The 27317-nt window shown below is 37.1% G+C and overlaps 2 protein-coding genes across 6 annotated transcripts in view; both read right to left on the bottom strand.

Moving 5' to 3' along the window:
* LOC123015412 (transmembrane protein 47) overlaps positions 1–7955 on the bottom strand; it is a 23972-nt gene extending 16017 nt beyond the window's left edge. The window contains exons 1-2 of the mRNA XM_044415111.1: positions 7791–7955; positions 3648–3702 (exon numbers count right to left, since the gene is read on the bottom strand). Of these exons, the coding sequence (XP_044271046.1) occupies positions 3648–3698 (51 nt within the window). The 5' untranslated portion in view covers positions 3699–3702; positions 7791–7955. The remainder of the gene's footprint in view (positions 1–3647; positions 3703–7790) is intronic.
* Positions 7956–10593: 2638 nt separating this feature from the next.
* Positions 10594–27317, bottom strand: part of LOC123015409 (rho guanine nucleotide exchange factor 10) — a 30321-nt gene continuing 13597 nt past the window's right edge. For 2 of the 5 annotated variants that reach the window (XM_044415103.1, XM_044415104.1), the window contains exons 3-9: positions 15351–15528; positions 14875–15301; positions 14529–14825; positions 14381–14473; positions 14104–14328; positions 13359–14054; positions 10594–12607 (exon numbers count right to left, since the gene is read on the bottom strand). In XM_044415103.1, coding sequence (XP_044271038.1) covers positions 10823–12607; positions 13359–14054; positions 14104–14328; positions 14381–14473; positions 14529–14825; positions 14875–15301; positions 15351–15528 — 3701 coding nt within the window. In that variant the 3' untranslated portion in view covers positions 10594–10822. Of the gene's footprint in view, positions 12608–13358; positions 14055–14103; positions 14329–14380; positions 14474–14528; positions 14826–14874; positions 15302–15350; positions 15529–17306; positions 17450–20369; positions 20551–23250; positions 23283–27317 lie in introns of those variants that run through there. The other 3 variants (XM_044415107.1, XM_044415106.1, XM_044415105.1) reach the window with 3 other exon arrangements.

Consider the following 27317-nt stretch of genomic DNA (forward strand, 5'->3'; position numbering starts at 1 on the left):
CTATAGGTTTTACAAGACTTCCGTTTACACCATATCAAAGAGTGTCTTTTTGTCCCTTGACATGCAAAGTTTCATAATAATCGGGTAAACGATAACAAAAATATTTCCAAAAAATCATTTTCCATACCGATTTTTGGAAAGCTGTAATTTTTCTATTTTTTGAGTTAAGTCAATAAATTCTGTGCTCTCTATTCTCATTTGTAGAGGGGTATTCGTGGTTAAAATTATGCCACACATTTTTGAAACACGCGATAGATCGTAGTTGTCGCGTTTTTTTTTTTACTTTGGTACCCTTTATTATTATTATTGTTTTATCACATTTTACTGTTTAATAAGGTATATTTGATGATACTAAATAATTTGTATCCCCATGAATTTATTGTATCTTTAACCGTATAATTTTGCGCCCGCTTTACGGCCAYTTGTGGTCTTTGCGGCCGAACGGTGCATCCGATTTTTACCAATTGTTTCGTGCTACGTCCCCTTGCTAGAAGTAACTTTCATACCAAATTTCAAGTTTCTAGCTCTTATCGTTTTTGAGATATGCTGTTTACACACAAACACACACACACGACCCAATGGCTCAAACCAACTTTTTTGGTGTCTTGAAGCTATAATTCGTCCAGAAATGTAAAATTCTGGGTAGGTCAAATTTCAGCCGATTACAATACTTTCCTTATAGAATAAGGAAAGTAATAATAACATACGTTAGAAGTATGTTGTGTTTGTACTTATAAGCTCTTATGATAAACTGGACTTAGGGTCTTTTTGGACGTATTCCTGTTTAAAACAGGAATGAAACGTCGAGCGGCACACTATCTTTCTATTAAATCTGTAGCAAAATCTTGCCACACTGTAGCAGTTACACTGCATTATTAAAAACAGAGCTCAACTAACGTATGAGTAATGGTACTTTCGGTACCATCCCTGGGTAACCCCTCAGCCTCAGAAGTCGATTTAACCGACTATACCCGGGTATATTGTATTGTACTATTCGCCGCATTTTTCTCCTTGTGCAAACTATCGGTTTTATTGACCCAATTCGAGTTCGTTTCGATGCTAATGCGTTCCCGACTTATCGAAGCAAGCTCGTAATAATCCAATGCTGGCATAGATGGGTGAACTTTGATGCATCCGGACACGGGTCAGCCCGTTTGCACTTGGGAATACAAGGTTTACAGTCTAAAGTTAACTTAGTTACTGAGATAAAGTAGAGAACAACAGAGTCAGTGCGTTATTTGTCGTCAATTTACAAGCAGCCGCTTTGTGTAGTGGCTTAATTAAAGCATTAACAATAGTATATGTTTTATTTGGGACGTAAATTCCTTTAAAGACACACCAGTGGAAGATTAATGTGGTCGCAAAACGCCCCATATCGGGCCTACTCTTCCATCTAATGACTGATCTGTCGGCGTCTTTGATAAGGGTCTGATGAATGGTATGAAAAATCAATTTCGCGAAAAACAACTCGTGATAATTGGAGGATTTAGTCGGCAATTTTTGCACATGCGAAGAGTTCTTTATTGAGTTTGGAAAACAGCCACCGATTCTTTTCGGTAACTTTTTAATTAAAATACAGAATTGCCAACGATACGAGTAAATTTTCTTCAAGCACGATGTAAATCTTGTATTCAATGTTCCAACACGATCACTAATTAATCTTTCACGTCCCCTTTGTCAGACCTACGAATCAATTTAGCACATCGAACGAATCTCTTCGTTTCGGCTTACTTTCCGCAATCAATATACTAATTACCTACCAGTTTAAATTACAAAAGTGACTAAACGTGTTTTCTTCCTTTGTCACAGAACACTTTACTTGCCGCAATCGGTAGCAACTCTAAAATGGGTCACGTGCGGGGAATATTTAATTGACACAGATGGAGGATACCCTCTGGTGATTAATATCGGCAAAGGGTGTATCCCAGAGCAAATTTCCATTTCATCTCTCGGCGAGGCTAAATTTTATTATTGCCGTATAAAACGTCGACCTCCTCGTCTCATTTTCGCGCTCGCCAGACCAAAACAGGGTGGGCACGCCCTATAATTGAAACGGGTAGGAAAATTGTCCCATTGTCACAAGTCTTCCTCCAAAATCTGATATTTTCCATTGGAACGTTTATCTCAGTGGGAAAGCGCGTCGTAAAATTGGATTCATTTCTCATGGTCCCACATAAAAGCGATCGATTCAAGAAAACTGCTGCTACGAAGAAAACATTCTTGTTTTAACAAATCGTTACAGCCTTTGTTAAGCAAACTTCCACCAACATTGGAAGAAAAATATTCAATGAAATATTCTCCGGGGTGAATAATGAAGTTAGACGGACTGGAACTGTTTTGTCTCGTACAACAGCGAGACAAATCGCGTCTCCGCGCAAAAATAGCTTTTCATCAATAATAACATCACTCCATTTAATTTGTATGGACAGTGTCAAGAATAAACTACAATTAAAAAAAGTTTAAACGGTTATTTTTTAATGTTATATAATTTTTTCCTTTGAAATATTCGTCTAAATAAACCTTTCAAAATATTTTTTTATCTATTGTTAATATAGTCTTTTCACTTCATTTTTTGTTAACTTTGATTATGAGTTTGATTTCATTACGGGAAAAATCCCTTGAATTTGCAATTAAAGCCAGATGCGATGTACACGACCTCATCAAATAAATTCGTGGGGCATTTTATTTTATTGCCTCGCCGAAAAGAAAACTTTTATCCTTCTTTTAGATTTAGTAGGTTGTAAAAACTTTTCGTCTACACAAACAGAAATATGCTTCCGTTCCCTAGATTGACTTATCTTTTCGCGCTAACACTTGAGTTATTCGCTCAATTAGTGCATAGTTCGACGAACGCCCCTGAGGAGTGATCGGATTTGGCTCGAAGCCAGTCAATCGATTCGGCAATCACGTGTACGAGAGAAATTTTCGATAAGTGAATAAATTAAGTTTTTTCGACAATAAAAAAAAATAGTTTGTGATGTTTTCATAAACATAATGTAAAACTTTAGGACAATTTTTCATTTTTAATTTAATCGAAGTAGTCGTGAGTTCAAAGTTGGCAACTTGATGTAAAATTGTCAAGTCTTATATCTTCAGTTTTGCCAACTTAAATTCAAAGTCACCGGCTACTTTGATTCATGATGCTATTTGCAAACTTCTTGATTGTCCTTCCTTCTGGAAATTATAAATTCGGTTGACAAGCCCTCGCTCCACATATCCGCTTGGATAAATTACCCTGAAAACAAGTGACAGAAGCACGAGTCCTCGACCCGGATTTCGATCAGATGTGTTTATTCGCAATTTCCTATAGGCGAATGGGTTGATTTCCCGGAATCACGACTCTCACCCCCTCGAGATACAAGTAATCATACAGAACGCAACGAGGGACAACGGCCAATAAAACTGGGGCTGATTGTCGTGACACCTTAGGGCAAGAGATTAAGATTGTGCTCGATTGTTATGCTTCCTGCTGTTCCACGACTGGCGTTTGTTTTATTCCGTGGTGGGTTGTAGCCCACTTCCTGGGGTCACAGTGCGAAAGCRGCGAAACAGCTCGAGATATGACCCGAAAGTGCTGGATTAGTTCACAGCATTTGCGATTGTTTTCAAGACGTTTCGCTACTTTCAGTGCTAAACAAAAGATTTACCTTCAGCGGTCGGGTGATAGTAACTGTCTCGATAGTAGTCGTCGGGGCCATCGCACTGGAATGAAACAAATATTTATTATTTATTTGATTTGGATCGTGACGARTTTAACAGTCTATTTGTCACTGATGTCTATTATTTGCCCGGTAAAAGAGCTGAACACCAAGGGTTAGTCCCGGAGTCGACCGCTTTTAACTACATAATCAATTTTCTCGGGATTCGTTACGTCTGATTTGCGAAAAAGTAGCACTCTGACCTCTTTAGAAAGCAGTCACACGGACTGACAATGTAAATTACTGAATCATAGTTTCGTAAGGAATTTGTCGACGGCACGTAATTGGCAGAATTTCACTAAACAGACGTGATTATTTAACTTTAATTAAATTAGCGTAATTGGACGTTTTGGAGAATTCACTCTGGAAAGTTGGAATTAAATTTTCAACTGGTGCTAATTAATAGAAGAGTCCAGCGCGGCGACGAAAGAATTTCAATATAGCAATGCGGGTATTAGACGCCCAAATCGACACAAGTTGGGAAACTTTTAAGACATCCGACTCAGCAAGTCAATTCGTAATAACGGATTCGAGCTTTGACTAAATCTAGAAAATTTTCTATACGAAATGTAATTTCAGAAGAAAAATTTGTTCGACATATGTGGATGCTTTGCAAATGATAGTTTAGAGACTTTGGCACTTGTGGCTTTCTTGGTTTTATAACGGAACTAAATAGAAGTAAAGCTGACAGAAACAGAGAGCACTTTGCGTGATGATATTTGTGTGGCTTCTTTGTAACTTTTTAGAGAAATTACGCTTGGACAAAATAAAAAACAAGTAAAATCAGGCCTTCTTTGCAAACACTTTTATTTCSAAGGTATTTTTAATAGACAGTAGTTAAGCGGATCAATATGCATCAGCATTGAAGCCAGATAATATAACGTCACTTGTTACTGTTCATAAAATATGAAAAATATTTTAAAAATTGTAATACTAAACCTGTCACGTCAATTCATATTCAAAATGAAACGTCTAACTGAAAAATATTGGCAAATATAATAAATATGTACTCTCAAGTTCAAGGAGTATAACAAGATAAAATTTTCTCAATAATTAAAAAACAAATATCAACAATCATCTCAAGTTCAAGACGTCCACTCCCTGGTAGCACTTGGGCGATAATTTACCACTGTCAGTTGTCAGTCTTTTTTTAAACGAGCGAAATTGCTTAAGAGCGACATACACTGCCCGATTACGTCTAAATTACACCAGAAAGTGGACGTATTGAAACTAAGATGACTGTAGTACTTTTTCTCTTTTATTTTCTTTCAGCGATAATACACAGGGTGAGTTTGTTAAAAGTATATTTTAACTTCATATTAAAACTGATAGCCAGGCTCGCCTTGCACATAGAAAATTTTATTTAAAAAAGTCATATCTTAAGTTACTAATTCTAATTAAAGTGGAATTTCAATTTCATTACCCAAATATGTTTATTTACGTACTAACCGGAATTATCCGGTTTTCTGATCGCCAACAGAGTTTTCGAAATATTTTAATATAAAGGGTGAGTCATATATAATAAAGACCCTAATCGATTTTCAGACGCAACCCAAAATACATTCTCACAGATAGCTTGACTTTTGTTGCGCTTGCAAAATTTACATTATTAATTTTAAATCAAAGTGATTGTTGATATATCATGCATTAAATTTGACAGTCATCAATTCCACAGTTTTTCCCCTTGAATTCGAAATGTACTCAAAAGACTGCTGTGGCTAAATCTGTACCGTAGGACCAAAGTTATAAAAACTGTCAAAGCTATAGCAGATATCTATGTTTATAACTTAAAAAAATTTGAAACAGTACATCAAGTAACGCATAGTGGTATCTGAGAATTTATTTTGGGTTGCGTCTGAAAATCGGTCAGGGTCTTTATTATACATGAAAGGCTGTCCCAGCGAGTTGAAAAAGTCCATTAGTAGTGACCTTCAAATGGTAAAATTTAAAAAAAATATATAGAACATTGATAGATGCTAATCTAGTCCATCGCCTAAAGTTATTTTCAACTATATCTCTCAGAAATAAGTTACAATACAAACTTGTGTTTTTCAAATGAAACGTCATGTTTCTTACGACAATGTTTTTATGCTAAACTTTTATTGGTCGATTTTGCTTAGTTTTAAAAATAAGACGGTTATTTAGACGAAAACATGCACTTTTTAAAAATTCATTACACAAAAACTAAGACATCTAGAAATATTTTTTTTACTACCGCAAAGAAAAAGGTACAAGCTATAAGGTTGTAACATTTTTTTAGTGTGTCGCATTTCCAAAGATAAAAAAATGAAGGGCGTTTGTTAAAAGTTCAATAACTTAAAAAATTTAAATGAAACACCCTATTTATTGTTTTTGCATTTAAAAGATTATTAAATTGTCTTTCTAAAATTATTTACTTTTAGGTGTTTATAATCAATAACTACAAAGATATTTAACGTTAAACATTAAAAAAAAGTAATTACTATTGTTTCAGTAGCCAAAAAGTGCACAGTTGCACAAGAGATGGAAGAAATATCACTTAATAATCACATTTGTGTTAAAACTGAATCCATTATTCTTTATTTTTACAATAAAATAATTCGAATTTCAGTATTTATAACGACTTTTACTATCTCTGGATAAATCAACGGATAAGTGATCCGTGGTGGAATTAGTATGGTTGTCATAGTATCAACAATGCTTATATATTGATAGGCATTGTTGCTACAATTAATATTTAATGTTAGATATCTTTTCATTTATCAATACTAGGCATAAAAAGTTTATTTTTTTAGATAGACAATTTATCAATCTATAGATGAAAAAATAAAAGATAGGTTGTTCCATTTAATTTTTTTAAGTTATTTAACTTTTAACAAACTTCTTCATTTTTTAATCTTTACAAATACAAAACACTAAAAAATTGCTACAGTCTTAAATTCTATACTTTCTTCTTTGCAGAAGTAAAAAAAAATTGTTGGAACTGTCTTAGTTTTTGTATAATAAATTTTTAAAAAGTGCATGTTTTCGTTGAAAAAAACCTCTTATTTTTAAAACTAAGCGAAATCGACTAAAATTTTAGAGTAAAAATATTGTTTTAAAAGACTACATCCAAAAGTGTCAAGAAACACGGTGATTCATTAAAAAAAAACAAGTTTGTATCGTAACTTATTTTTGAGACATGCTGTATAGTTGAAAATAATTTTAGGTGATGCACTAGATAAGTATCTATCAATGCCTTATACATTTTTTTTTTAAATTTTACTATTTAAAGGTCACTAATGGACTTTTTCAACTTGCTGGCACACCCTGTATGTGACAGCCTCTATAGTACAAAAYATTTCCATTTTGGTTGTTATAATTGGCAAAACATCAAAAAATTCAAAAACTTAAAAGAATATTTTCGGTCAGGTCAGGTCAGGTAAGGTTATGAAACCGTTTATGAACATTCTTTTTCATGTAAAATTTTGTGTTAAAACTTAAACCAACAAAGCAATTTCTCTGAACAAAATGAATTAATCACAATTCCAAGCCCATAGGAACTCATGAATTTTATTTGAATCAGGTCACCTCGGTTCACACATGTTTCTCTTTTGTTCTTGGACGTTATCGATGTTTACAAATCTCTCTGTCACAAAAAACAAGCGACAATCTAATCAGTCCCAGGCGCCCCCGAACTTTTGAAACCTCCTCGCGCAGCCCCCAAAWTAAACCCTGCGCCTATTGCGGTTTTCAATCGTCCTGAACAACAAAGCTATTAACCCATTACGCCCCTTTACACTGTTATAATTTTATAAGCCATTTGATGTGATCATAAATCGCGAATGGCGACCACCTGTGCACCCCCGCAATTACACCCCGTCGGACATAACCTCGAAAATGGGGTGAACCTGTCTGGAATTATTTATGATGGTAATCCGTCATGAATTTCACGGCTTGGTGTTATCGAAAAAAATCGCGGTCTTTTGTTCAAAGCGGGAAGGGTTAATTTTGTCGCTGAATGTAAATGGGGCATTATTATAAACGGGTGTTATTTGCATGTCAAAGGCTCTTTAAATTGTTAATAATGGCCCGCTTTAAAACGACGTCATTGCTTACGTCAGGTTCACTCACCTTATCGTTATCAAATATCAATATAAACACCAGCACCGATAAGGTATCGGGTGTTGCACTTAAAAGGGGTGCACATGCACTACTTTCACGTCCATCTTTGTTTTGGAAACATGGCGGAGGATGCTAAATTCTGGACCGAAAAATGTGTCATAAACTGAAAAGGGGCAAYAGTGGAGGTGGAAGCACTGCTGSGTTCTAATAACAAGCTATGCAGCCAGTAATACAACAGCGCACTTAGGCAACACATTTTACAACGTTATCAACCAAAAGCAACATTTTTCGCTACAATCTTGAATTTATATGTATTAAGGAACGGACAAGTTTGTTTTTTTTCCTCTGGCAGATTTTTTTTGTAATGTAGTTCTTCCGTGCTAATCTGTAAGCAATGTAGGTAGATGTTCAATGGCTAGCATTAAATTTCGGTAGATTCCCTGTGTAATTTTGTTTATTGTCAACYAACCTTCTTCCTAAAATGAATATAAATGTCAAAACATCACGCCAAAAACTGACTAACAAATATTTTATTGTGTCGCCAGTCTGTAACTTCAATAAAGTGAAAATAATTACCATTCTGGAGAAAGGTTTTTTGAAGTTGAGTTAGCTGATCAGTTGKGGCTCGTAAGAAGTTCCGTCAATTTCAAGATAGCTAGGTATTTGACATCCACACAAGAGAGCATGTTAGGCAATGACATTGACTACCAAAATTTAATGTTTGCCATTGTACTTCTACTTCTAAAAAAAGTTGTAATCACAAAAGTGTTTCTAAAAAGTTTCTTTTAAATTCGTATTTTGTAAAATTTGATCTCCATGTTATAAAAATTGTGTGTTTTGCTCTATTTTTTTATACAGATAAGTAAAATCTCTTTCTGTGTCATTACTCACAGTAGATTCGTTGAAGAAGTACCTAACTCTTTTACAAATAACTAACAAAATATAAAATAATGTAATGAACTAATGACTCACGGACGATGTATAGAATTAGTCAGTAAAAAGAAAATAAATATTTCCGGTGAAACATAGTTACAAAAATAACTAATGAATTAATAAGCAACACTAAATAATTTCACTCAATATTCTTAATAGGTACTATTAACTATTAATACATAAATATTTCATTTTYCGTTATAGTTATTAACATCATAATCATAAGGTCGATATCTACCAAATAATAACAGATGAGGTTGAATCAACCGAATCTGTTATGTTTATCGGACGTGTGTCGTTGAAGACTAACGGGTCTAATGAGAGAAAAATGTTTTTTTTTCTTTTGTTAATCTTTATGTGTAGTGTTGGGAATTTGTTTCATGATGTTAAAAACAACAAATATTCAAACTAAGTACATTTTTACCTACAAATTCAAAGTCAGGACTACATCGAACCTTTTTTTTCGCAATACGATCCAGAGGAGGATTCAATAATAATCCTACCACCGCCTAATTTGAATGGGCTTACAAAAGGCTTTTGTTGCACGCAGTTTATTATAATATCATTATCAAACGGTATTTTTGTTTATATAATGAATTAATTATAATACTACCTTACAATCAAAGTAATTCATGATTGTACGTGATGTAAACAAATTGAATTATTGTAGATATTTTTCCCATTGTATTTCATACAAGTTCCAATGCATTCTGCCACTATTGCGAATTGGTGGTTGCATGACCATGTTGACAACAGCTTTTATACGCGTAAGTATTGGCAAAGCGTAGTCCATTAGGATTAGGATGGCAATGGGAGCAAAGCTTTGAATTTCCATGATTTCATAAAATAAATCGCAACATCATGAAGGCCATGGTTCTTAATCACGACCGTTATAATCCTTAACGAACGGAGGCTGTTATAAAAAATMATTTTTCATTTGTCATTTCACTTGCGTTAAATTCAAATAACACTATGGGATTACGAAAAATAAAATATCATGTTATAATATACAATATGTCCCCGAATTGAGTTTACAAGAGGAAAAAAAAATTATCCTTGATTTTACGCCAAAACTGCAAAGGAAAAACATTTTTTGCTTTACCTGAAACGAGCAAATCTGTAGTAATTAAAACTTCATTATTCTAACTCATTAGAAATAAAAGTCCATTTTTATTTTGATTTTGGAAATAAAACCGTCAATATGATAGGACTTGAAAAGCAGAGTCCAAAATCAAGAGAAAAATTAGCTTTTCTTTTCTTTTCTTTCTCTAAAATGAAAGATAAAAAAAATTTCCTCTTTTAAACCCAATCCGGAGACATACTGCATATGAATTAAATATGTTATTTCTTTAAAATTAGAAATCAAAATAAGAAAAAATAAAAGCACAAAACCCTAGAAAAAGATTATTAGCTTCAGGTTGGCCGCTTTCTGCGTCTACAGAAAAATACGAAGATGTAATGAATAATAAAATGTGGTAATACTTCCAAAACTATATAAAATTGTAGATATATTCGGGTTACAAAATTTAATCAGTTATTTGGGCAATTGTGAATTTTATTTTGTAAAAAAAATCCCATTACGTCAGACGAGTAGACACTTATTGATTACAAACATAATTATTATTAACACAAATGACTAACCATTTTTTTAAAACAAGTCAATTACTCTGCTTGGAATTGTAAATTTATACAAATATTTAGTCTATAAAAATATTTACTTTTTAATTACCACACTTCAATTTTCAAGTTAAGTATTAAAAACACACTTTAAGTGTAAAATAATTGATTAATTTTTCTCAGGCGCCACTTTGTGGAGTGCTACAGTCATCTTAGTTTCAATACGTCCGCTCAGTCAGTGTAAATAAATAAGCAAGACTGGTGATCGCAGAATTTTGTATTTATTTTCAATAAATGCTCTATAACACAGTGAACAGTAATAAATTCATTATAATTAAACATGCAACTATATGTAACAGGGCACATTAAAAACCTTAAGTGGTGAAGACGTCTTAAAAAAACTTTACAACAAATAAATTAAAAATAATCGAGATTTTTTACACAATTACAAAAATACCGCCATTTTGGATAATTAGTTAGGCCGAACCTGATCACAATTTCAGTTCCCATATGACAATATGAGCATCATTCCTATTCGACTCCCTGATCGAAAACGAATTCTTCGACTTATCGGCCGGACAACACGGTTGTCTGAAATTCACGTACCCCCGGCCCCCCATTAAAGTTATAACTGTCCTCCTCGCGTTATCCACAGCCACGCCGCCTTTACTCAACGTTTTACTCGCCACTGCCGGCTTTTCCTTCTCTTCCTCGTTCTCACTAACCCCGTTCAACTGTCTACTGGCATTCGAGTTGTTGCGCGAAACGCTCCGGCCCGCCCCGTGCCGCATCGCCATACTCTCCTCGCTTCCCGACGACGTGCACAGACTCGACGACCGCGAATCCACCGACCAGTTGGACAAATCGAGCGACCGAGGCCTACTCACTTTCATTTTCAGCCTCCTGTCAAGAGTGCTAACTTTGTTAGGTATGGCCAACTCGGGATCACTGCGACGCAACGATTCGTAAATCGGGTCAGTGAGAATATGCTCCTCGCCTTCGTAGTCTTTGATGTACATCAACTCGCCGTAGAGGCCGTACACGTCGCACGTGTCGCCCGACACTTGCGACGAAGTACTGCTGGTCGAGAAGATGGAGCCACCGTTACCGAAACCTCTCGGTAATGTTTTAGACAGACGGGAAATGTCGCAGTCTTTAGATTTACGACGACGGACGACCACTGGACTACTCGTAAAGTAGCGAAGTTTCGATGACATGGAAGTATCAGAGAGCTGCTTTTCCATCTTAGGACGGTCTTCTTGAGGCGTCTCGTCTTGAGGTGGGTCTTTCTTGGGTACGGCCCCAGACTTTGGTTGCAAGGCTAGAAGGAAGGAGATTGGTCCAAAGTGAGCGTGGTACGATATATTGACACGCCCACTTATAATCGGTACGCCTTCTAGYCTTGGCAGAGGGATAGTAAGTGTGATACCTACGTTGGTACCAACCCAGAGTAGTCCCTTACACGCTAGAAGGGCCGTAACGTTGACTTGTGACCGATTGTTGTTAACACAGTCCCGGCCGCTGGAGGGCGTCGTAACCCTCATGACATTCGAAGCAATATTAATGTCTTGCAAATGCTTGAAAGTCTCAGTATGGTATAAACAAATGGTACTCGAATGTTTTAAAGAGATCCAAAGACCGATCCCGCTATGTGCCATAAGGTTGACATTCCCGACGTGCTCGTGTTGAATACTGAAATTCTTTTGTACTTCCCCGGTGAGTCCACTAATGACCCAAACTTTCTTCCCACAAGCGGCGTAAAGACACGAGTTGATGGGAAGTAGACTTGAGACCGGATCAGAGCCTAAATTAATAATCTGAGGCTCTTGCAACAACCAACTACCGTCGACCATGTTCCGTCTATATACATTTAAAGTTCCGTTTGCTAAGGCGACGAAAACGCTATCACAGTGACATTTTATTTGGGTTATGACATCCGAAACGGCCGCGCTTCCGATTTCCTCTTGTTTTTCCGGCTCGTCGGCGGCGTACAACAGGAGGCGGTGACTGTCGGTACCCATCCAAACCGAATCTGAGGCGAGACTCGGGCACGGATGTGGGGCCCCTTTTACGAATTCCATAGCCGTGACTTGTGTCTCTACAAGACTGAATGACGTCACGTCTTTAAGAACACTCGCTTGTTGGTGGTGTTGGGCCAAAATCGCAATATGACTGCTGGCACCATCTGTCGTGCATATCCAGAGGTAGTTTTGAGTGCGGTGTCTTCGGCGTGTCGTTTTTACAGAATTGACAGTGTAGTAGCATCCRCAGCGCACCTGAAACCAATTTGCGTTATTGGTGCAGTCRGTAGGGGGCGAACTTTTGAATATATTGACGGATAATCAAGAGTGTGTTTTTGTGTTATTTCTGAGTTATTTTTAGAGTTCGTTTTCTGTGTAGTTAGATGAGAACTTTTTTGTTAGAATTTGTTACTTGAAATTTAAATTGACACTTTTATAGGTACTCAATAAAGCGAGTATAAAACTTTATTTTTATGAAGTTAATAATAATTGGACGTTTTATATTTATAAGAATGTGATTAAATTTAAAGGCAAGATGTAAGTTCTTGAACGGTTGCAATTTGCAAGAACATTAAAATAAAAAAGAGAAGTGAATAATATATGATATACAAATACAGGAAACCCCAATGTTTGAAAACAATCAAAAAATGAGAGTTTTTTTTTTCTAATTTGACGGCCTCAAGATGAAACTAATTTGCGATTGCATAACTTTGTTTAGCATTAATAACAATCTCGATTTGATCCTTAAGTTGTTTGCAGATTATTGAAGTAAAAATATACCGAGAATTGATAACATCATGTTAAATTTATTTCACAATATTAACGTCTATATCACGTTTTATTGACTCAACTGATTTCAAGTATTGTTATGTAATTTCTATGTTAACAACTTTAATTTGAAGTAGACGGTATTTAAAACAGGCATCTATAGTGCGTTTGTTGCGTTTTAATTGGTGTAAAGTTACCAGACTACCGGTTAGTTTCGAAACCTGGAGGGTCCACTTACTTCGGTTTGATGCTGCGATTTGTACACACACTGGGATTTGACAAACAAGGGCATTTTCGTCGATGGACGCTGTTCCTGTTCGGGGACTTCCCATGCGGGAGAATTGTTCGGGTCCAAAGCCAACTGTGCCAGTCTCAATTCCGTTATCCACTCTTTCTTAATGGAGGGATTGTCAGTTTTGAATGTAAAGATTTCTTCCTTTCCTTTGGTTTTAACGACTAATTGGAGACAACACGAGTCGACCCACGCCATTTCCTCGTCTTTCTGTTGAATCGACGTCTGGATTTGGTGTAGAATCTTTCGGGTGTTTTCGAGAGTGATGTCTTTGTAGTTGCCTTTCAGAGAGCCAACTAGATCCGAAATGCGACTCATGATCTCGTAATCGTGCATTAGATTGCTCATTTCGGTGCACAAATTGTTAGCATCTTGGGGTTGTTGGCCGTCAAACGAACTGTTCGATTTAACGCTCCCGCCTTTGCTTAAACCGGCGGTTAGAACCCGGCTTAGAGTGGGGGACGGGCTGTTGTCTTGGATTTCGACGTCGGCAACCGGATAGGTCCATTTTAAATTCAGTCTTTCGCTCGTTCCGAAATCATCGGAAGGTTTCGGTGCGACCGAGACGCACACTACTAAATCGTTCAAGAGTAAAAGTCGGCGGTTTTTGGCTTTTGTTATCATGCCGCCTTGGTTGTACTCCTTTAAGATAGGCAATTAACACTTCATAAATCACTTGACGAGTACTTACCAATTGCATAACGTTATCTTCACGTAGCAAATATCGGTTACAGTCCGACAAAGGCCGTACCGAGAATTTGCCGCTGATGTGGCGCAACATCTCTTTGAAAGCTTGGTACTGTTCGGCCTCTCTTTTGCGCTCGTTCAGCATCTCAGCAAGAGACTCGAGTTGAGTCAGCGCTAACTGGAGAGACATGCGGTCGTGGTGGCCTTGCGGGGTGTGTTTCAGCAAATCCTTCAAAAAATAACCCATAAATAAATAAAATTTAAGTATTTTCAGTCCTAACCTGTAGAAATAAAATAAATTGGGGAAATCGCTGAACCGGCTTGACCATTAACCCGAAAAATGATAACCGATCGTGTGAACTGATCTGCTTCACCTGCAACAAACAACCAACTTAGAAAGAAGTTGATTTGAGTCATCTGGAATATTACTTTTAAAAAGTCCGCCAACGCTGACTTTCGTTTAGCCTCCATTTTGGCCAAATCCATCGCGACTGAAAAATTGTTGATAAAACCGCTATAAATATCGAGTACTATAGCTTTTGAGAACGAGGCGACGAAAACGTCTCCGATTTTCTCATCTCGGTCCCAGTTTCGAACACTTTCGGCTAAAGCAATTCTAAACAAGGTATGGCACTGGAGAATTTCCGGCAGTCTATGAAACAAAGTGTGTATTTTAGAAGTGCTGAGAATCGCCGGACTGCTCTCCTCCAGCGGCTTCTTGTAATCCTGCACAAAAGCGTGAGATTTAATCCCATTTATTGTACTCGGCACTCACATTGACCAGCCTTTGCAGCGTCGCGACGTACGAATTCTCGCTGTGAACAATCGCCGCGACGATCATCCTCCTTTTCAGCTGCTGAGGGGTCAAATTCGGGGGCGGTGGCGGCAACGCGGGCGGCACTTGTCTCCTCTGCTGCACCGAACAGTTGAACGCGTTCTCCTCGTCGACTTCTGGTAGAAGCGGCATTTTATTCCCTGGACTCGCTTTTCCGTCCACATTTTCGATGTCGTACTGGTGGGTACTTCCCCGCCGGATTGAGAACCACCGCGACAGCTTCCCTTGGTTCGCTTGATTGGCCTGATCCGGTAAAGTCCCATCGAGTGAGAGCCGATGGTTGGAACCGATGCCGCCACTCGCCCTGAACTTATCGCACAACGTCTTCGCCTTATTCAACGTGTTGCGGAATTGGGTGTTGTTGACCCTAMGTGACCTCGTTAATTCGATTGTTTCGATTGTCGCTTTGCACTGACCTGGAATTGGAGGTGGCGCTGCGGTCACTTTCGCCGTCCGACGACAGCTCGGGGTCCGAACCGGAGCACCAGCTGTCTTCGGAGCTCCGCTGTGAGACTGTGTGCTGCAGGGTGCGGCTGGGGACACGATGCTCGCAAGACGCCTCCTCCCATGTGCCCGAACGGATGCGGGGCTCGTCTAGAAGAGAAAATGCGATTTTGAAACGTTGCAAATGTCACATCAGGAGGTGGTACCCAAGAACAGTTTAAATATGTTAAATGTCACATCGATAAAGCAGGCACGTTATAAATTAGATTTGATTTGATTTTATTTCGGTTTTGCAATACGAAGCTATAAATCCGAAATTTAATCTAATATTTTATAAATAAATCGGTAATCCCCCAAATAAAAGGTGTGTCAGAACAGAGAAAAAATGTTTAAAAAATTCTATCTATAAAAATTTCGAAATTATGTAAGTTTTTAATTTTGCATTTTGACCCTCTTTATTTCTGTTGGAAAAATAATTTTCATTTTTTTTTTGCTACAGGCTATTAGAAGAGGAAACAGGAAAGTTGTTATCCTAAATTGTAACTCTGTTTAATGTTAGTTTTGGCTTTTATTAGCAAAATTTTTGTACCTTCACTAAATAATTATAAAAACCGTATACAAGATCATCAGTATCCAGACATAACAAAATGTCAAATGTCAAAAAATAAATGCCAAATTTATTGATAGAATTTTTTTTTTAATTTTTACAATGTTCCTGGTATCTTATCTTACTCTACTTACTTTTCTYTGGGACGCGATTTCTGACACACCGTGTATAAAATGAACAAAAATGGCAATATTGCAGCTGAATTTTAAAGATCACGCTTTTTTAAGGCTTTTATCGCCTAAATTACACTAGAGAATAGACATATTGGAACTGTACATTCTTTTGAGGAATTTAGAGCCAAGAAACTCCACTATTTCTTATATGTAAGATGCTTCACCCAGTATAAGTTACTGTACTGTACAGAGTGAACCAAAAATGACTGACTTTACAATATAACATTTAATTTTTAAATTGTAATAATATTCGTGTGACTTTTCAAAGCCTTTTATTACGTTGTCAACTCAAACAAGTTTTAAAAATTGATTTTTTTTTAACATAAACTTAAAAATAAGTCTAATACTGACGGAATACACCATGGAAATGACCTAGAAGTAAACACATCAGAGGCCGTCATATCAACTTTAGAAAAATAAATATTTATAAGCTACAACATTGTTTTGTTTAAACGTCAAACCGGTGAAATACCGACACGGGCCGTCTTGAGAAAAACTATTGAATAGAACATTATTTTTCAAATGAGGAAATGTACAAACTCCAAAGAGAGGTGACAGGATAAAAGTGCCATTTTCGAGTAGTTTTTTTCAAATGTCATGCTATATATGTGGACTGTGACATAAAAACAGTCGAGGCCGCCCATCGACTACTTGATATTCCGCAAACGGTTGCACAACGACGTTGGCCATGAAACCCATAATTATGACAAGCGGCGTCCCCATGGGGGGGTAACAGAACAATTTGTGTGCAACATTTTAATCAGGAAGTTGATGGCGTTTTATTTATTGTCACAATCGTTTTTTTCTGAAGGATCGACTTCAAAGAAGAGTCCTTCGAACCGGATGAACTTTGTGCGCCAAAGACTACTAATTAGTTCAGAAAAGTGTATTTATTTGTTCACAGCAACGACTTAAATTGCTTTAATTGCGTCAGCTTGTAAACTGGCACGGCCTTGGACGTTAATCCCAATTTTCGAAGAGTGCTCATCATCGACAAGAGCGCATCAACTTTAAAAGTTTGTAAAAGTAAATAATTATTTTTTTAAGCACTAGATTTAACAACACTTTACAAACTTGGTTCGTATAACTCAATTAAAAAAAAAAAAAAAAAAAAAAAAAACGTTCAAACATTTTGCAACAATACTCACTGGCGCAGGGTTCAAGTTTTCTTGCTAGGAAAGTATGCATAAGAACCGTTTTATTTTCACGCACTCGCAAATTCGCATTTTGCGCCGAGACAACTACTCTCTACGCTTTTCCCGTTTCAACTGGAGTCGCGTTGGAGTCACAGAATCGACTCTCGTGTTTCACCCGCGCAATTCTCCGACACTCGGCGCCTATCTTACCTACATATTTTGCAAGGTGACTGTCTCATTAAATCGTTAAAAAACACATATGGTCATACACATTTAATAACTCCTTCCTTACATAAAAACGAACAACATATGGTCACACACTACATTAAACTGGGCCAAACATTTAAATTCCCGCGCCTGATATGTGACATAATCAGGGGCGTGGCCGTGAGTGACAGCTCGGTCGGGTTTTTATTGGCTGCTTCCGGAGCTCCATCCGCAACAAATATGTTATTTACATTTGTTTATTTGTCGTTGAACCCTGACGCTACATAATCAAGTTGGCGAATTTTGAGCGGTTTTTAGAGTTGAAACGGGGTATACACGATGTCACGGCACGTGTTTAGGAATTAATTAGGAAACTTAATGGTGGTTTTTGAGTAGCACACGATGAATAAATTGACCAATGAAACTTCTTGACAAACTAAATATTGAAAATCTGATAAATTTGAATTTTTAAAGTTGTAATACCTTGCGATCAAAATTTTTATTTATTATTTATTATTATTTATTTTGGAGTTGGAACTATGTTTTGGAAGTAGTTGATACAGGACGTCAATAATTAGCTTCTGGTTGTCCCACAAGCCCGTCTGTGGGAAATTCTAATTAAACGAGATGAATTCGAGATGGAACAAGCTAAGCTTCCGCAGGTTCGGCCGGAAACAGTTCCGCTCGCATTGGATTATGCTTTAATAAAGCCCTGGAGTTTTTTCCTATTCGAGTAAATAAAATTGATTCAATGGGTTAGTGGGGGTCATTCGAGTTAATTTTGAAGGGATTGGAGAGCGGATGTGGGTAATTATTGTATACATTGTGCTCCGTTATCAAAAGGTCACAGCGCCTATCCATTACCAACCCACAGAATTAAAAATATGCCTCCGATTATTGACAATACAAGACCATGGACCAGAGATAAGACAGTTCAAGGCCACATCCGTCAATTTTGACAACCTCCAAAATAGTTGTTCAACAACCTTGTGATCTTGTATTCTACACTTTTTTTATTACATCCGAGTTACGCAAGTGTTATTGTCCCGTGTTAAAACTTGAATTATTCAAGGGGGCCGTTGCATGAATCATTCTCGTTGCGTGCCCCCGTATCCCATAAAGATCGCAATCGGTGTCTTTTCCGCGGTGTCCTCGCTGGTCTTTTGCACCTGCTTTCCTGCTCTTTCTATTTATCCAGCTGCATTCTATGAAAAGACACAACAAAAACACGGCAGACCCACGCTGCGCCCGCCCGCATCTTGTGTTTTATTGCCAACATTAAACTTAATCAAGGAAACTAAGTACTTGGAGGAAAATTCTTTCGGTTTATTGAACTCGATTTTCGTTACACCTTGATTGTTTCAAGAATACAACAACAACAGACAAAACGTGAATCATGCGTGCAATCGAATTTTTTTTATTGGACGGATGTTGGCAGCACTTTCATCAATGACAGTGATGTAATCAAATATCCCGTAAAAACAACACAACTGTTATCGTGTAATTCGATCTTAGGGTACGTTCGAATTGTCGAAAAATGGAACAATAAATACGATATTTATAGAGGCTTGCTTCTAGTTCATTTACCTTTCTTATCGGGCTTTAAGATGGTGGAATTGTTGTTTTAGTGCTGAGGGAATAATTGCGATTTTCGAGATGTTTCACTAGCGATTTAGTGGACGACTTGGGGGGAATTCCGTTCTAAAATGCGCTAATGTGAACTCTAAATATAATGTCGGTTTGCACAGATGTTCCAACACTCTCTTGTAATATGTTGTGTAAGTTCATGCCGCATTTGCGCTGGAAAAAAGAAAACTCGGAGCTTTTTGTCGAACGATAAACTCAAACAACGAAAGCTTTCGCAACCGACACCCAGGAAAATGAGAATTTTCAGAAACAAATAGCGAGCTTTACTTCCTTACTAATTGGAAAATGACTTACATTTATTTCTCATGGCACGCCGAGATCGAAGAATCTCGACAATTCAAGACTGAAATAAATCACAATACGTCTTTCAGGGCTTAAAATATCTCATTAAAGATCACAAACAATGAAGGGAATTGCATTTTATTAGAAAGTGGAGAAAATTCCAATGTATTCTCATTTATCAAAAATAGCAAGGATTTTACAGCTTCAAGAAGTGTCCATTTCAGGAGTCACATTTATAGAGAAACGTCACGAATGCCGATTATGCTAATTTGTGTCAACAATACCACGCCGTGATGACTATGTTTACGATGCAGATGAGTCAATCCAGCACAAAATCAAATTATTTTCATTCATTTTTACATTGAATTAAATCAAAACTCTACTATCAAAAATTAATGCGGGTAAACTTTAAATGATCGCACGTTAGATTAAAAGAAAAAACTTTTCAAGCACCAAAAATCGCGAATAATGGCGTCGGATTCATTAAAATTAATTGGTGGAATTACGCCCGGAAAAAGCAGCAACTTTCCGGACTCTAAACCGGATCTCGAATTACCCATTAAAGCACTCGGTTCAAGTACACTTTTATTTATAGTAAACGAAGGCGATAAATTAAACCACATTGTTGACCCAAATACCCCCGAATAGTCCGTGAGAACTGAACGCACCCCGTGTCCTTGAGGAGATTTGATTGCGTGAAACCAGTCGCTTTTGATTAGGTTGGCAACAGGTGGTTGAGACACCCCTAAAGTTGGGGTTTGTACGCCGCGTGTTCTAACTTCCGACGGATTTAGAACAGCGTGCGGCGTCAGAGGTCCTGAATTAGCTCAAATATAAATAGTGAGGGCCGCTGGTTAATCATTTTGATGAAAAAAAAAAAAAGAAAAACATTTTGCACCGACATGAAGTTGCACCCAGCCACCATTGGTACCAACTTACATTTGATTAGAACAACGCCGTTGGGGACATCCTCCATTTCAGTGTCACAATCACACACTCATCACGAGGTCAAAGTTCACTGAAAAAGGGTGAGAAGATCGTGCACGAAGAAACATGGCGGCTGTAGCGAGTGAACAACGCCGACTGGGTGGAATCACGGTGGCCGAGTGCGTCAGTAGGTGAACACACGAACACGAATCCGAGCGAGTCTTCAACGAGCAGACAATGCCACGTTTTTTACCTCTTGTTTTTTTTTTTTTTGGCTATTTTCCGGATGGGTCAAATTGCGGGATGGAGTCACGTCGTGTCTTTGCAAGAATGGGCGATTGGAAGGTCTTATTGCCCATCGTGGGTGTTAAGCAGGTGTTGCAATGTTTGTAATGCGCACTTCCCACGCGATTACTCAACGTAATCGCTCTGTTTGCAAATAAATGAGCGAAAACGGAGCTTTAGCTCGCTTGAGTGGGCTTTGGGAATGGATTATTTTCAAAAATTAACCACGCAATAAGCTATTAACGTTGCGGAAAAAAACGGCACTGATTTATCGAGGTGTTTCGGAAAATCGCTGTTGGGGCATCGAAAGGAGCTCTCACTACTCGAACAAATAAACAAAAGAATATATTGCGCTTTTTGTTGATGAATGAAAACGAAATTTTGGCGCAGCTTCAACTGTGGGCTATAAAACCGCATGTTTCACTCAAATGATACATACAAGTTTTTAAGAATCCCGTGTTTGTTTCCTTATCCTGGATGCAACGAATGTTATCTAAAACGGAAATTGTAGATACTTTTTTCGGTGGTGGTGGGAACATAATAAAATAAACAAGAAAATTTTAAATATTAAGTTAATAATTTGTAATTGGTGCAAACGCCTGTTATTAGTAAAATGAAGTTGAAAGGTTTATCTTTCTTACTTTTATTTCATACTATTCGGTAAATTAAGCTTGCCGGCTTCATTTTAAGTTCGGAAAGTGAGTTATTATTACCGTATCAATTACCGGATGTTATTTGTGGCAGAATAGAACGTCAAAAATTTTTTGGCAAATCTTCTGGAATGATATACATTACGATATGCCTCTTATTACAGTACTCATTTCGATATTCAGGAATCGGCTTCCTCATCGCCTTAAACGCGTCGTTGGTTTGGTAATTCTTGACTTACCGGTCTTATAATGTGTACCATTTTCTATTTTGCTATTTTTTATGAAATACAAAGTTCACAGTACCAAAAACAATTTCTAAATATACGTCATATTCTTACAAATTTATACTGCATGTGGAATAAAAATAAAGCGTATAGTGTATGGTGGTAAATGAAAACATACCTACGTCCACAGTTCAAAAGCATCTTTGATCTAAATAATTAATGATGGCACGATATTTACAATAGTCGACATAAAAAGCGGAAAATGTATATTTCCACAACGCGAATCGAGTTTTAATTTATTTGTCAATTAGTTGGCATTGATAACTGTTTATAAATAAAGTAACAAAGTCGACAACTCTATAATGTTTTGATCAGAAAAATATTGGTGAATCAAATCAAAAAAAAAAATATGGAATTTTTTGGAGGATAAGAGTAAATATAACACAAAATGTGTATGTATTTCTATTTTCAGAAAGATAATTATGCTGTAATTAACTGATGCAGAACAGATGTTCAAAAAATTGGAATTATCAAACTGGCATTTTTGAGAGATTTTTTAATCAAGAATTTAAAATTAATTAATTACGATTACGTTGGCAGATTTGTCAGTCAAAATTAATTAGCAGTGATAACTTGCTGACAAATAACTAAAACTACATTTATACTGAAAAACCATTATAAGTTTGTTTACAAGAGCAATCAATGCCATTTTTATCGATGAAACTTGAAATTTTAAAATTTCCATAAAAAATTCCATAGTAAAATTTACGTTTCGACAATTTATTTCGTCTTCTTCAGGCGAAGAATTTTACTTTATAGATTTATGTGGCAGAGGCATAGTCACACGCAAATAGTAATGTCCAAATTGTCAACTGATGAAGACCATTTCACAAAGAAGCATTTCCGTAGTGGAAATTAATTTACAGAAATATGAAACAGAAATGACAAATTTCACATTCTGAAAGTCATTTTTACATGGAATTTGATGACACTGTTATCAATCGACCACAATAAATAACACGATGAAAATTTTCTTAGAGAATGAAGAAATTTTAGTTCCAAGACTTTACAGATTCGTAAGAGTGCTTTTCGAAGTACATAGTTTTTAATAATATCCAATTTAATTACACTTTGGTACACTTTTTTTTTTCTCATATCGTATTAAAAAGAAAACAAATGAATCTAGTTTTTACGGCTGACGCGTGTTTTCCGTTTTTAATCACTACAGATGTAAAATACATTCAAAAATTAATCCAATTCTCACGCCCAAAGGCTTGTTAGCTGTGAACAACCCTCGCATCACCTGCGCTCTGGCTCTCAGGCCGCTCACAATGGTCAAATCCCAATCTGTATCCAAACCTCACCTTTGCCCATTCTTCGACTTTCATTAGCGCACTATCGAGATCAAAGCCTCCCGTCGCCAATCCCAGACAAGCTCACCAGCTGGCGCATTCCGACACATGTTGCTGGTACAGCCGCCGCCTTTTTCCGCCGGCGAGGCGCCCAAACTAAATTATTCCCATCCACGTTCACCCTCGTCACGCCGGAAAGCCGCTACCTGGGGCCCACCCTCTTAACCTTCGAGTGAATTTTCCGGCACCCACTTCCCCTACCCACAATTTATTTATGCACGATTTTCGTTAGGAATAGTTCCTGAACGCCTGTTTATGAGTTATCAATTTGTTCTGTTCTGTGTCAGCTTGCGCAATCTGAGACCATCAATCAAGTTCTTACCGTCAGAGAGCTGCTCCATCAAGAGTATGCACACAACATTTCGAGACTGAGCAACCTTCTGGACCGGCTTTGCCCACATGCGACCCACGGGGGGCCACCGAAACCGCAAACAAGAAATATGGAACGACATGAGACAGGTTGCAGAAATGGCACACGAGCCAATGAAAAAATTCAAGGACATGACATCCGCAAATGTTTTCCTGCATGCACTTTACCATTCGATAAAGCAAGCCTTCACATAACTTCATTTATCTGACTGGTGTTTATTTACATGCAATTTAGTAAATATTATTCCTATTAATGTAAACTCTGATTTCTATCAATTTTGGCATCTCGAATCATAAAACTCATTCTAATCATAACACCACAATAATATTTGTGCAAATGTCGGACGTAAAAGTAATACTTCTAATTAAAAAACCTCAAATTAGACAACAAATTACGAAAACCATGCCATTTTAATTAGTAGCTTTTCTGAAAACATCGTCATAATAATTAAGAAGGCAGGTTTCAAGAACTTCCAATGAACAAGATTGGCCGAACGCCAGTTCTATCAATACCGCCACTTTAATTTTACCCAACAACAAAACGGATCTTCTCGACCAAAAAAGAACCCTTTTCTTTTCCCACGATGCCACCAAATTTAAGGTGTGTTTTATGAATCATGTATGACTTATCTGACACGTAAATGTTGTAAAAATAAAGAATGAATGAACTAACCGCAACAGATGAATAAATTAGATAAGAAAACTGAAACATTTTTCAAGTTGGGGTAGACAACCAACTTTGCGTGCACGCATACGTATCGTCTATGTAATTTCATGGCGTGTGCGTAAGTTGTCACAAATTGACCTTGCCTGATAATTTGTTGCTGGAATCTACGATTATCACCTGAAAAAATCGCGTGCCGCGGATGTGATGTGCAGAAAATTATGCATACGGCAAATTGAATAAAACGATTGTGGAATTGAAATTAATTAATTTAAATTTCAAGGTTGGGGTAATTACGCGCTGGCCAGTTGAAACGATCTAATCGAGTAATTTTTATTGCACCTCGTGAATAATTATGGGTATTTAAAAATGCCAGGTGATTATAAACTAGTGTGATTTTTGTCGATAGGTTGGCAAGTAACCAATCAATTACTAATTCAGTGTTGCCAACAGATTTGTTTGAAAATATTTCGAATGTTGAACCATCATACTGCTCTGTCCCAAAAAAGTTATCTCTCATCTTATGCCCGACAATAATCATGTTGTCAAATACTTCCAGTGACAAACTTTTAACAACTGACAAGAATTGACTGGTTTACGTCACGTATCTGCTTTACGACGTTCTGTTTTAAATATGAACCTGACCAAGAGAAACAAAAAAAAAGCCGTCCTAAAATAAACAGATCGTTACGGACTGAAATGTCATTTAAATGTTTAATTGACATTCGTCGGACCTGTCAAACGAGTAGTTTCATTATTCATCATCTCTCACATGCCAAAAGCTACATTCACCAGCACTCTATTTCAAACAAGACGAAAATGAAATAAAATATTCATAAAAACCTAGACGGCGATTTTCATAAACAAACAGAGAGTGCCTTACACATCTTTTATCACACTGTTACATCTCTCCACGCTAGCGCACAAAATTTATGAAATTTCCACCAGACAAACGGTAATATGAGGCATGGTCGAGCTATTAAGCCTCGCCCATAAACAACTCGGTATTTTATAATATTTTAAAACGTGTGAGCGATGAAATCAGACATGAGTGATCCGAAAAATGCGCTTTGTTGGCAAGACTGCTTCATTTCGGGTGGTATCCACGACCGGAATTCTGCAATAAATCTATTGTCACCTGAAATAATGTGGCCACCAACGTGTTTCGCGTCGAATAAATTTTAATAACGCTTTATTAATTTCGCTGTAAATCAATTGAAAATAGCCGCTATGACACGATGTCATCGTGTTTTTTGACCTCGTGCCAGCAGCTACCGAGAACTCGAAGATTATACTTGTCGGAATGTCATAAATGTGAAAATACAAGTCTGCCAACTGACGTTTTAACGCTAGAAACGATTTATGTCGAGTGACAGGTCGAGGCGTTGGTGGTTAGATCGATTTTAGGGCTTTATACGGTTCATTTGCATTTTATCGGTTAAATCGGTTTCGGTAATGTGGATTTATTGTAAAATGTGACATTATCAAAGGATCGTTAGGAGTTTCTAGCAAAGTTGCCTTTTTTGCATTATTTAGAGATTTTATGCGTGTGGTTGAAGCCATGACCAACTTCCATAAGAAAATTGTAAAAAATTAATGAAAACACATACAGGCTTGGAACAAGCGTCTCATTATAGGCCGAAAGATAAAAAACATCTCAGGTTGTCTTATTATTACAAATTCAAGAGATGTCTCATGTGTTTACTGACTTCTAGAAAGCTTAGAATTAGATTCTGGCCAAAACATAGTCAACTGTCGATTGGTGCCGCCATTTTAGATCATATATTCTGTCATAGGGTCTCTAAGTCACTACTGACTTCACTCAAGGAAAGTATCAATTTTGTATTGATGTTACGAATACGTAACGAAATCCAGAGTTTCGAATCAAAAACAAACAAAATGCAAGATCAGATAAAAGTTAAACAAAGTTTTGTTCGCTCTTAGTAGAAAATTAAATTTTCATTATGAATACAAAGTGGAAAGTTGGCAGAAATTTACATAAAGTCGGAATTTTTTAAGGAAATGACAAAGTCGTAAAATATTAACGGGAGTAACAAAATTATTGATTTAAAATACATGAATCAGGTTTTTTTGTTAGTCACCATTCCGCCACTAGTAAAACTCTATATGACGATTGAAATACATAGCTAAAAAATTTCAAAAATAAGAGAACGCATTCTTTACAAATTCATTTCTTAGAAATAGTTTAAAATTGGTAGTAAAAAAATCTGATCAGAGTGACAATGATTCTGAAATTAAGTTGGCAACAATGGATAGTGCACATACAGAAGAACGAGTGTGTCTCTAGTGTCTCATTCAATATTGCCACTTTGACCGGAAATTTATAATTGAAGTTGTGGTACGATTCAATTCAGTCTGTTTTCCACTTGCACAAACTTTGCGTCTTTTCTCAGAAGCGCCTGCAGCGTCTTGCGAAACCCTAATTTCCTCTGAAAAAACAATGTCGGGCGGGTAAATAAAACTTTTGCCTCTTCTCCTCATAACTCGTCTAAATTCGTGTTATTTATCTGGTCGGTAATCGCAGGCTTTATAAAAGACCCGTACCGTACGTCCCGCCCACATGGAATGATTTTATTGCCCATTAGAGCCATTAATTCCTTGTCTCGTCTGGCGTACGACAAATTAGTAAGTCATTCCGTTTACATTTCCACGGTCTCTTCTGGGTGGTATCGGTGAAAAGTGCACGGCAATGGGAGTTTCACACATACTTTTCGTCCCATCAATCATCCGGTCGTGCCGAAAAAACCCACGAATTTACATAATTGCCCCACATAATCGAATCAAAATTGATTATCAGTCGTAAATCATCCTTTGGCTCGTTTTTGTCGCAGACTTGAAGATCGCAACGTCAGTTATGCCATCGATAGATGGCGCGCTATCACGCCCCCGATTTAATTGTTTCAGGACAGACGGTTCCCACATACCGTAAATTCCTACATTAAGGAGGCATTGTTCTCAAAAAACACGATTTGCATTTGTAAACAAGAGAGTTACGAAACAAAAGTGTGTAACAGTGTTGCCATCCCCTTGAAAAATTAATCTCGACCCCGGGACCTGCATTTGTTCTGTCCGGGAGAACAAAGCGATGCCATTACTTTTAAGGATTTTAATCCCATTTAAAAACCGTGTGGGTGAGCGAACACACTGCAAATTGCATTGTGTAACGGGTTGGAACCGTCATTCCAATTTCAATTTTTCATTCCAGGCAATTACGATTTTTCCACGAGGTCAAGTGAACGACTATTCGCATAATAACAACCATTCATCGATTTTGCATACTGTTTATTGTTTGTAAATAGAATATTCTCAGAAGACTCAAGTTGGTAAAAGTGTAA

This window comes from Tribolium madens, unplaced genomic scaffold (assembly GCF_015345945.1).
Source record: "Tribolium madens isolate multiple individuals breed KSU strain unplaced genomic scaffold, Tmad_KSU_1.1 Scaffold_19;HRSCAF=116;Tcas5.2_LG9, whole genome shotgun sequence".
NCBI lineage: Eukaryota > Metazoa > Arthropoda > Insecta > Coleoptera > Tenebrionidae > Tribolium > Tribolium madens.